We start from the raw sequence: 12534 nt of genomic DNA on the forward strand, positions 1-12534 counted from the left end.
AGTCAGTTCTTAACTCCCACTGTCTTCCCCAGAAAGCCCCAGCCTGCCTAACACAGGTATGTCTCTTGTAGACATTCATATATGTGAAATAGTATAGTACCAGTTGAACAGAGCCTTTGAGATCAGCATAACATTGTCAAGATTCCTCTGTGATATAGATAAAACATTTAAATAAGGTATGCTTAACTGCTAATAATATTACATTTTAAGATAATAGCCAGTTTCATACATCCAGAGATGATGGAATAACACAATCTGTGCTACAGAGGTGTCGCACATGCCATGAACAACACAATATGAAGAGACTGTCCACCTAATTGGGGACACAATAGGATAACTTAATAAATGTGAAGATATGTCCATGTACAAAGTGCCCCTCCCCTTCCAAGTGCCCACTGTGGAACAGGTACACACTCTGTGGTTCATGATGACCATGTATATAACAAATAAACACAATTTGGTTATATGCCACCAATGATAAAGAAATCACTCAATATCCAATACCTCCTCTACTCTTCATCTCTGTATTTGTTTCCACCAGTAACTGGATGAAGGCTCCCTGATGACAATTGGGTTAGTCACTAATCTGGTCACAGGAGATGGCCATTTCAGGCTATATATCAACTAGTGCCAGGAGTCTTAGCTGGGGTCATCCTTGTAGATTCCTGGGAGTTTCCCTTGCATCGGGTTTCTACCTAATCCTGAAATGTACCCCCTATCCAGTCATCCTTTCAGTACTCTCCCCCTCTACTCATCCCCCAACCTGATCCCTCAGGTTCCCATCCTCACCCACCTCCAGTCCACTCAGAAAAATCTCTTTTATTTCCCCTAAACAGAGAGATCTATGCATCTGCCCTTTTGCCCTCCTTGCTACTTAGCGTCTCTGGGCCTGTGGATTAGCATAGTTATTTGTTATTTTATAACTAATATCCACTTATGAGTGAGTACATACCATGTTTGTCTTTCTGGGGCTAGGCTACCTGATTCAGATGGTTTTTTCTCATCCAATTGCCTTCAAATTTTATGATGCCATTGTTTTTAATAACTAATCTGGCTCATAGGACCTCACAGAGTCTGAAAGAACAACCAAGTAGCCTGAATGGGAACAACCTAAACATATAACATATATGTGACAGTTGTGTAGCTTGGTCTATTTGTGGGACTCCTATCAATGGTAGCAGGGACTATCCCTAGTGCTTTGTTGGCTCTTGAGAACCTATTCCTCATGCTGGATCTCTTTGCCCAGCCTAAATACAAGGGGATGTACTTAGTCTTACTGAAACTTGATATGCCATGCTTTGTTGATACCCATGGGAGGCCTGCCCATTTGTGAACAGAAACTGAGGAGGAGTGGACTGGGAGTGGAGGGTGAATTGTGGTTGGGATGAGGAAGGAAGGAAGGGAGGGAGGGAGAGAGGGAGGGACGGAGGGACTGAATTTCCATGAAAGCAGACTTTCAGTAGAACTTGCTTAAACCATCTCTCAAGGACACAAAGAGCCAATCTTCTTTGGCAAAGATGGAAAACTAGATACTTCATTCGACTCAAATTCTAAAATGCTATTACAAACTTCTTACGAACCCTTTGAATTTACTGTTATAACACTCATTAATAATTTGAAAATTACTAACCTTTTGAAATAAGCTAGAAGTATAACAGGGCTGAGTGTGTGGTCTGTGTCTTGGATTCAAGGGGAGAAAATGCAAATCTTGTCTCTAGCCTCTGCACAGTCCCATCTTACACAAAATAGGAGTTTGTCTTAAAAACACATTCTGCAACCCTAGAAATTTAAGGGAAACCATCTCTCTTCCACATTAGATGTGTTTTCCAGAAGCTGGTATACAACTTTAGTTCTGATTGCTTCTGCCAACCCTTGTTCTGCTTACATGACTCTCTTCCCCTTTGTCTGCTCTGTCCTATAGGGCACATTGTATATTATGGTGATTTTACCAGAACAAGCAAGGAGAGGAGAATCCTGGCATGTATAAGAGAATTCTTACATGTGGCAAGTTCTGAGACCTACCAGTAAGTCTTCATTGAGGACACAATAGAGGGAAACATGTTGGGAATAAAATGGGGGGCGCGTATGTGTGTGGGGGTGGGTGGGTATGTGTGTGTTCACAAAACTATCTTGTAGAAGGAAGGATGAAGACACAGAATCAGGAAGATTCTTTGTTTAGAAACTCAGTCTTTCAGTTATAAAAAGAAAATGGAAATTTTCTTCCCTTCAGTTCTATCACATGAGAGCTTTCTTCAACAGGCATATACATGCACATTCACTTCTCTTTTCTCATTATTTGCTTCCCCAAGACCCATGTGCAGAAGACCCATGGTCCTCAGCCAATGACACTACTCAGAGGTGGACATTTTAGAAGGCAGGGCCTGGTTTGAAGGAGGAGGTCACTAGGGGTATGCTCAGGAAGGGCTCTGAGCACCTGAACTACTCTTTGGCCTTCTTGACATTTGAGGGCAGCAGTCATAATTGCCATTTCTGGCCACAGAGATCAGCAATACCACAATCACAAAGCAATAAAATGATATGACCATAGAATAAAATGTCTGAAAAAACAAACAAAGATAAATCTTCCACCCTTTAGAATATATCATCCTAGCTATTTTGTCTCAGTAATGGAAAGCTAATACAACATACCAATGTATACATGTTTTGAAAATATACTGTTAAGTAACAGAAACTATGATTGTTGTCAACTAACAAAAACTTATGATTCGACTTAATTAAATTTTAAAAATACTCACTTTAACTATATAAAATAATAATGCCTTGAAAAATAATTGGAAATCATGATAAAGAAACCGTAAGAATGAATGAACAAAGACTAGTGAGACCAAAATGGAAATGAACGCAAAGTGGAGATGAGGTGCCCAATGGTAGTTAGCAATGTAAAACATTCTAATGCCAATGATTATTGCAGGAGTGTTTAAGTTCATAATAAACATAAACTATGTACATATGCTTATAAAATTTTATTCACATACTTTTCAAACAATTATGATAAAGTATAGATATACTGTAAATTTTATATCCTGGTCCACACACTAACAGGGATTATATTTACCTGCCCAGCCCGAGTAAATAACAAACTGGACCAAATACATACAAACAGGTGCCTCATGCCTGTGAAAAGTGCATACAACTGAAATTTCTGAGGAAGGAAAATTGAGAAGCTGAACATTTTTTTTCAAGGCATTTTCTAGATTGTGGGGTCAGGGGTCTCACATGAAGAAGCAAGCAGCATAATCAGCTAAGGAAAAAATAATCTGATGCAATATCTGAAGTCAGTGATGTTGAGTCACAAATTCTGAAGTCACAAGCATGAGGCACCTGTTTGTATGTATTTGGTCCAGTTTGTTATTTACTCAGGCTGGGCAGGATATAATACTGAGATAAAACATCTATTATTTTTCTATGTGTTAAAATTATCACTTAAAATATCAATCCAGGAAACACTAATGATAAGTCTGGGAAGAAGAGCAAGGTCTGAGCACTGAAATTGCATGTGTTGTTGAGAGGTATAAAGGACATATGTGCTATCCATACATCAGACACAGGGCTTATAAAATGTCAGTTCTCCCATAATTACTCTGTATATTCAATGAAAAGTTAACTGAAACATAAACAAATCTGCCTCTAGAAATTAGAAAGTTGATTCTAAAATAACATGAAAGTACAAAGAATGTTGAACAGTAAAAGTTATTATTGAAAAAAAACAATCATTCAAGGAGACACACTGGCAGAGCAAGTCAAATGATACTACTACAGTTGCTGAGTACACGAAAATGGAGTCCTGCCCTTATCTCATCATTTGCAGAGCATCAGAAGAGGACACTATTACATGGGAATGGCCTGGGGATACGGGACATTATAAAACCAACAAGTGAAGAATTATATTTAATTTCAATTTTATTTATTATTATCATCATTATTGTGCATGTATGGTGTGTGTTAGAATGTGCACATGTCATGGTTGACTTGTGGAGGTCGGAGGATAATTTTGGAGGCCATTTCTCTCCAACTTTATGAAGGTCCTAGGGATCCAACTCAGGTTGCCAAGGCTGTACATAAAGCACATTACAAGTCATCTCACATGCCTGCGTGCAGAATTCTTGATGATGCTGGAAGCTCTAGTTTGTTTATCACATAGATTCCCACTGTATTGTGAAGGAGAGTTTAAAATTGGATAATTCTTTTCTTATCACTGAAAAGTTCAAACTCATACAATGCTGTTGTTGAGATCCTCAATAGAAAACCTATACTGAGGATGTATCCCTAGTGCACAAACAGACTTCAGGAACCCATTTCCCATGGAGGGATACTCTCTTAGCCTAGATTCACAGGGGAGGGCCTAGGCCCTGCCCCAAATGACTTAACAGATTTTTGATGATCCCTCATGGAAGGGCTCACCCTCCCTGGGGAGTGGATGGGGGATGGAATGGGGGGTCGGTGGGGGCATAGAAGGATGGGAGGGAGAGGGAACTGGGATTGATATGTAAAATGAGATCGCTTCTAATTTAAATAAAATCTATTGAAAGAAAAAGAAAACCTATACTGAGAATCAAATGCCAAAATATGAAATGTAGGTTTCATAAAGTAATATTGAGATATGTTAAGTAGAAGTAAACTGCCAGTAATTATAAACTTTCTAAAAAATGTGATGGTTTTACATAGATCAAATATGTCTTAATTTAAGCAGACATCCAATGTTAGAAAATTGAGTGATGTGATAGGTTAAGTGTCAGGAATGTTAATTTAAGGGGCTTCAAGTATTGAAATCTCCTCCATAGAGAGGAATGTTGCCCATCTGTAAGTGCTAGCCTGGCTTTTAGCACAGTCTGGGCTTTGGGTTGCTATTTATTTTTGTGAGAATTCTTCCCTAGTAGTTAAGGCATGCATTAATTCCAGAGGAAAATATCTTCTTTTTCTGTAGTTTCATTAATGCATGTGAAAACAAATAAGGAAAGGCACCGTCACATAAAATGCAAACAGATTTTAAACCTAAAGAAGGAATAAAGACAGCAGTTTCAGAGGAGTCTCTCAGACAGCAAATGTGACATAAACATCCATTCCTGGACAGAAGCCCTGGAGAGGAGGGGTTTAATTAGTAAGATGTTTCTCCAGGAATCACCATCTGAGGGTCCCTGGAGCACAGAAAAGATTCATCAAAGAGACTTGGAGCTGCTACTACAGAGAATTGCCCCCTAGGGCATGAAAGCCCTTATTTTCCACTTGTGAAATCACAGAAAACATCTAGGATGAGTAGGAGGCATTCCCTGCAGAAGTCTTGAAGATTTGATGGCTATTCATTACATTTTGACAAAATAAAAAGGTTAAAAGAGTGATAGCCCATCAAAGCAGAACGAGCTTACATACATGCAGTTGGCTAGAGTTCTCGGTGTTTATAATAATGCTGAAATATGCCTGCCAAAGAAGAATCTAGGGCTAAAATATTATCTCCTGAGATATCAACCCAATTATAAATATTTCAAAGAATCTTGTTTCTATAGTTTTTCTTCAGTGTTTTTAACCACATAGGGAATAACTGCTACTACTCATTAAGGACATGAAGTACCTTTCAACCTTAGTATCTGCCTTGTGATCCAAAACAGAGTTCCCCAACTGGTAAGCAGTCAAAACTGTCTAAACTCAATATTTTGTTTCTGGATGGTCACATTGGGAAGTCTACACTATCTTTAAGGTGAAAATTCTTGGATTCTTTAGTCTTCTTTAAAGTCAGTTTCATTGCCTTAGTTGTGACCTAGATAACCCTGCTAGTTTAATAAAGATATATTATATAATGCATCCATCAAGTAAGTCCTTTCTCTAACTCTGAACATCCAACTAAGCTCCCACAGAGAATTTCTACAGATGAAAAGGCTATTTATTTCTGACAGAGAGGCAAAGGTGAAAAGGGTAGAAGTTCCCTAGTAATTGGGTAAGTAATATTCCTTTTTGATTGGCTACGTCTAGATTTCTAGCCAGATATCTATTGATGTTCCATGACTTTTAATTACGATTTTAAATTTAACTATATTGCTTATGAGAAACCCGGTCTGCTCTTTGAAGAAAAAACAAACATTGTCTCATCTCTGAAATAATAGATATCCTACAAACAAAAATTATTTCAGACTGTGTATATGGTTTGTATGCTAAGATTTTAGTGCAAAATATATGATTATTTTTCTTTCAAACCTGATATTGAAGGATGGGACATGTTTAATTCTCTTTAAAATTTAAGCACATTTTTCATGAGCATCACAAAATGCACACAGATTATTTGATCACATTTCAGTAGAATGAACAGTCCTGGGTAAATAAGAAGAGATGGAGTAAATGTGACCTGACCATTAGTGCAGTAGTTTCCAGCTCTTCATACAGCCAGAAAGGCAGGACACAAGAAAAAAAGCAGGCGGTCTGTAATACAAAGAGCAAAACAAAACAAAAAAACTTGAAAACATAATCCCTCCATGTACATGACCAGAGGGCATCCAGAAGGAAGGTAGTTGTAAATTTTTCATTTAAATGAAAGTATTTAATAATCTAAGGGGAAGAGTGACTGACTGGGTATGTGTGTGTGTGTGTGTGTGTGTGTGTGTGTATGTGTGTGTGTGTGTGTGTGTGTGTGTGTGTGTGTGTGTGTGAAGGGGGTGTGTAGATGTTAAAGGAAAAGGGAAAAGGTTACTAGAATGAAGGTTGGTGCTGAGAGAAGTTTTTCAGCACTAGTTATTACTTGAGCATGATTTTTATAATTTTACAAAACAAAGAATACTAAATTTGATCCTCTTCTTAAAAGTCAACCATTTCATATGAATTTTATGCTCTTTCAAGGGTATGGCTGGAATAAAGAAGCAACCATTCATTTCTTTGAACTGGGATGTCTATATATGAAAAATATAAAACAATTTATAGTTTATGTTCTCCATCAGTGAAAATTCAATGGCCATACTTCATATGAAGAAATGTCAAACATGAGCATAGTCACCATGTTCTTCCTCTCAGGCATTCCTCATGCACCATCTCTGGACACCATGCTCTTTGCCATCTTCCTGGTGATTTACATTCTTACTGTGCTGGGAAACCTTCTCATCCTGATGGTGATCAGGGTGGATTCCCACCTCCACACACCCATGTACTACTTTCTCACCAACCTCTCCTTTATTGACATGTGGTTCTCCACAGTCACAGTGCCCAAGATGCTGATGACCCTGTTGTCCCCAGAGGGTGGGGCTATCTCCTTCTACAGCTGTGTGGCACAGTTTTACTCCTTCCACTTCCTGGGTAGCACTGAGTGTTTTCTCTACACAGTCATGTCCTATGATCGCTACCTGGCCATCAGTTACCCACTCAGGTACAGCAGCATGATGAGCGGGAGAGTGTGTGCTCTCCTGGCTGCTGGCACCTGGCTCACTGGTTCCCTGCACTCTGCTGTCCAGACTACACTGACTTTCCATTTGCCCTACTGTGGACCCAATCATATCCAGCATTATTTCTGTGATGCTCCTCCTATCCTCAAACTGGCCTGTGCAGACACCTCAGCCAATGAGATGGTCATCTTTGTAAATATCGGCGTGGTAGCTTCGGGTTGCTTCGTTCTGATTGCGCTATCCTATGTGTCAATTGTCTGCTCCATCCTGAGGATCCGCACTTCAGAGGGCAGACACAGAGCTTTCCAGACGTGTGCCTCGCACTGCATCGTGGTCCTCTGTTTCTTTGGACCTGGTCTCTTCATCTACCTGAGGCCAGGCTCCAGGGATGCTGTGGATGGAGTCGTGGCTGTTTTCTACACTGTGCTGACACCCCTTCTCAACCCTGTTGTGTACACCCTGAGGAACAAAGAGGTGAAGAAAGCCCTGTTGAAACTAAAATATGGGTCAGTGTTTACTCGGGGTAAATAATCAAGGAAAGAAGAATATGTTTAATGTCTTCAATCTCTAGTTAAATTATGCTTCTAATGTGGCCATGAGACATTCAAAGAGCACTTGAAATGTTGAGCCCTTGTTTCTAATGCTGTGACTGATTTTTTTTTCCCTTGGTAAACACTTGTAAGAATCCCCAAGCAAACTCCCTGTGAACATGTTAATCTCAGCAGAAGGCTCATATGGCTGCTTTGCTTTTGTGTTCTGAGGAAATCATTAGAAAAACTACTTAATTTTATTACCTATATAAATAGTTTCCAGAATTGCAGTCCAGTATCATATTCTTTCAGTATGTTTTATTGGATTGAAGTAAGATTTTAGAAATCTCCTTGTTTGTATGTTTTATACTTTTCATAATAAATGTATAAAACTACAGTTCCTATACTTCAGTCCACTAAAAGACATAGTATGAAGAAATGGACATTTTAAAAAAACACTTGACAAACAATTTTATTCCCCGAACTATCTTTATTCCCTTTCATGAGCTAAAACTATCGAAGATCTTTACTTTTTTAATACTCTGACAAGTTTGGAGGGTTATGTCCATGAATATGACATATACATTGCATGTTTCCTATTGGTTACTGATAACGGCTGTCAGCTGCCCTGCTTTGGAAAATTCCTGACATTTTGTCCAAATTCAAAGTGTCCATTTCAGAAAACAAATTTTAACCTGTAAAAAAAGATAAACATTAAGTATAAAAAATAAATCAAATGTCCTTAGAGAAAAAGAATCAAAGGTATTCATTGAGTTTATTCTCCAATTTATACAAATTCGTGTATAATGATGCAGTTCTGCAAGCCACATTTATGTGACTTAAAGTATTAATTGAACTTTGGATACTTACGGAGAGGTAAGATTTGCACCTCAAACCTCCCAATCAGTTGTCCACATATATACATATGCACTAAGTATGAATTGAGTTTCCTAAAAAATGTTTCATTTACATGCCATGCATCCTCTTATTGCAATACATGCCATCCTTTCTAGCAGATGAGGAAGGTGGAGCTGGAAAACTGATATGAAATGTATCCAGACTCCTAATATTTGTTCCAACTGCATTTCAGAGGTGTTGGAGAAAGAGCATCCTTCTGTGCTAGCTTGCCCTGGCTTCCTTGAGTAGGCTGTGATACTGTGCTGAGAAGAAAATACTCCTAACTCAGGTAGGCTGGCACACAACATTCACAAAGCCATGACCTACACACAAGGTTGTGCACAGACAAAGGCCCACCATAGAACTCACGTTGCAAAGTTGAAAGGCAATGTGCATAAGTAATTCACCACTGGCCTGGCTTTGATTCTAATCCAAAATTTCTACCATTGTACTGTTTTGTTTTGTTTAGTTTTTCCATTTCTCTGTTTGTGAGATAACATCTCACTATGCTGCCCAGGTTGGTTTTTGAACTTTCGGTTCTCCTGTTTCAGTCTGTTGGTTACAGCTGTGCCCCACCACAATGTGTTCAATGATAACATAACACTCTCTTTGAAATTTCCCCCATAGTTTACCCAGAATAATGTATGCTTCTGTTTTCCCATAGTGTAAAAAGTGTTACATCACACTGTAAATTTTATACTAAACCTTTTTAATTTTAAATTTTTATTCATTTTACATACCAACCACAGTTCCCTCTCCCTCCCCTCCTCCTGCTCCCCACCACCTCCACCCAAACCACTCCCCCATGTATTCCTCAGAAAGGGTAAGGCCTCCCATGGTGAGTCAACAAACCCTGGCACATTAAGTTGAGTCAGGACCAACTCCCTTCCCCCTGCATCAAGGCTGAGCAAAGCATCCATCCATATAGAATGGGCTCCAAAAAGTCAGCTCATGCACCAGGGATAGGACTTGGGCCCACTGCCAAGGTTCCCACAAACAGACAAGGCTACACAACTATCATCCACATGCAGAGGGCCTAGTTCTGTCCCGTGCAGGCTCTCCAGCTGTCAATATAGAGTCCATGAGCTCCCACTAGGGCAGGTCAGCTGCCTCTGTGGGTTTCCCCAGCATGATCTTCAACAATCCCCTCTTGCTTATATAATCCCTCATCCCTCTCTTTGACTGGACTCCTGGAGCTAGGCCCAGTACTTGGGTGTGGATCTTTGCATCTGCTTCTATCAGTTACTGGATGAAGGTTCTGTGATGACCATTAGAGTACTCACCAATCTGATTGCAGAAGTCTAGTTCAGGTGCCCTCTCCACTCTTACTAGGAGTCTTAGCTGGTGTCATCCTAGTGGATTCCTGGGAATTTCCCCAGTACCAGGTTTCTCCCTAACCTTATAATTGCTCCTCTATCAAGATAACTGTTTCATTGCTCTCCAACTCTGTCCCTCCCACAGCTCGACCATCTATTCCCTCATGTTGTTGTCCCCCATTTCCTCCCCTCTAACACACCACATCCCCAGTTTACCCAGGAGATCTCAGCTATTTCCCCTTCCCAGGACTATCCACGTGTCCCTCTTAGGGTCCTCTTTGTTACCTAGCTTCTCTGGAGCTGTGGATTGTAGTCTGGTTATCCTTTACTCACACCTAGTATCCACTTATGAGTGAGTACATACTGTGTTTGTCTTTCTGAGTCTGAGTTACCTCACTCAGGATGATTTTTTCTAGTTCCATCCATTTGCCTGCAAATTTCATGATATTGGCTAAAGCACCTGTCTCCTATGCTAAACCTCTTAAAGCAGCCCAGCTGGAGCCTCACTCTGGTCCACTCATAGGGACAAGCAATCTTGGCCTTCTGTCCAGTTAGATGCAGGTCCCTGTCCACTAATATGCCTAGCCTGGATATAAAAGAAATGTAGATGCTTTACTTTTTGTCTCTAGTGACCAATTTTTCTCTGCTTACAATTAAAAGATTCAAGACAATATAATTTGCCATACAAATAAAAATCTCTGAATTTATTGCATACCACATAAACTTTATGCATGGTGTGTGAAATCTTCATTAAAAACCACATGGTTAACATATGCTTTTGTTACTTATATGTGCAAATCATCAACTTTCCTGACTTCCTGACTATGGATGACTGACTAACCAACTCACCTCATCTTTGCAGGATTCTGTCAGTTTACCCTGCCATCTCATATGTGCTTTGTAACATTCTAAAATCCACCTTTTTTTTCCTATTGCACTCTGGAGCTCCAGAACATGCTTTAAATCTCTGTGTCTTCAATTCCTGAGAATTAAATGTCAATTAGATTATAACAAAAATAATGATGAAATTGTTGCATTGACTAATTTCTGAGAAAATGGGGCTGCGCTGATCAACACAAGTATCTATCAGCACTGGGATTATTATTATTATAAAAGTTATGCTAAACTTAGCTGTTTTAATCCCTTAATGTTATCCACTTTCTACTTATAATTTTAAATCCTTTTCAATTATTTATTAGCTCACAACATGCTGTTTCAGGAAAATCCATCAGATAGGTCATAAGCACACCCATACCTTATTTTAGAAATAGATTTACCTGGAAATAATATCCCTGGTTACTGGCGTCTGTGAATACTTGTATAGTTTGGTGCTTCAAGAGCTGTTAATTTGAGCCAAAAAGTTCAAGGAAATAGATGAAAATATGGTATAATATGATCAAAGATTATCCAAAGTTTCAACATTGTGTATGTGTAGTGCAAGCAAACGTCAGCTGCGGTGTTGTTGTTTTAACTTTCTTCTAAATTTTTCCTTTGAAAACAATACTGATAGATCATTAGAGCACTAATAAGGACACACTTTCAAAATTAAGTTATGCTGATAATGTGGATGTTTTATTAATTAAAGAAATCAGTCACTTTGTTTTTCAGAGATTTAACCAATGGTTTATACCCTCTTACCTCCCTTACCTCTTCATTTTTTTTCCTTTATCCCTTAGTCTACTTTCAATCACATTTAGATGTCACATCTGAAGAGGGTTGTAGACAGAAATTATGCATTTCAGGTTATAGTTTCTTGAGGCAGTAATGACAAGAGAAAATTAAATTACTATGAATACAAATCATATATACATGCAAGAACCATATTCACATATATAAGCATAACTATATAAAAATATCTTTTCTTGTCAGTGATTACTCTTGTTAACCGATATTATCTTGACGTGAAAAAGAAAAGTACCTGGAAGTTGTCTAAAAGCAACATAGCATAAAAAATAACACTATTGAATTGGTACCAGATAGTGTGGGGTCAAAGCTTGACCATATTCCTTACCTATGATGCCCATTTAGATGACAGCACCTATCAGAATACCTCCTAAATATTAAATTGAGATAATCCAAGTAAAGTATATAATATATCACAGTTTCAATACTGTGTATGATTTTCTTTTTTAAATGTTAATTTCATATATCTTAATGTTACACAAATTTTAATAGTTAAATTTACTACAAAATTAATAAATATGAGTATATAGAATAAATATCATTAACTGGACATAAAAATGGCTGAATTAAATCAGGTATGGTGGTATACGCCTTTAATCCCAGCACTTGGTAGGCAGAGACAAGTGGATTTCTGTGAGTTCAAGGACAGCCAGGTCTACAAATAGAGTCAGGACAGCCAAGGATGTTACACAGTGAAACCCTGTCTTGAGAAACCGAAACAAAAAGGAA

At 38.6% G+C, this 12534-nt stretch overlaps 1 protein-coding gene across 1 annotated transcript; it reads left to right on the top strand.

The window, feature by feature from the left end:
- Positions 1 to 6974: 6974 nt before the first annotated feature.
- Positions 6975 to 7910, top strand: LOC100758628 (olfactory receptor 10G7). The gene has a single exon (XM_027412300.1). The coding sequence runs from the start codon at positions 6975 to 6977 to the stop codon at positions 7908 to 7910; it is 936 nt and encodes a 311-aa protein (XP_027268101.1).
- The last annotated feature ends 4624 nt before the right edge of the window (positions 7911 to 12534 follow it).

Source organism: Cricetulus griseus, chromosome 4 (assembly GCF_003668045.3).
Source record: "Cricetulus griseus strain 17A/GY chromosome 4, alternate assembly CriGri-PICRH-1.0, whole genome shotgun sequence".
Lineage (NCBI taxonomy): Eukaryota > Metazoa > Chordata > Mammalia > Rodentia > Cricetidae > Cricetulus > Cricetulus griseus.

What these genes read in the sequence shown, in the direction of transcription:
- LOC100758628 (XM_027412300.1), top strand. Translation starts at nt 6,975, where the DNA reads ATGTCAAACATGAGCATAGTCACCATGTTCTTCCTCTCAGGCATTCCT.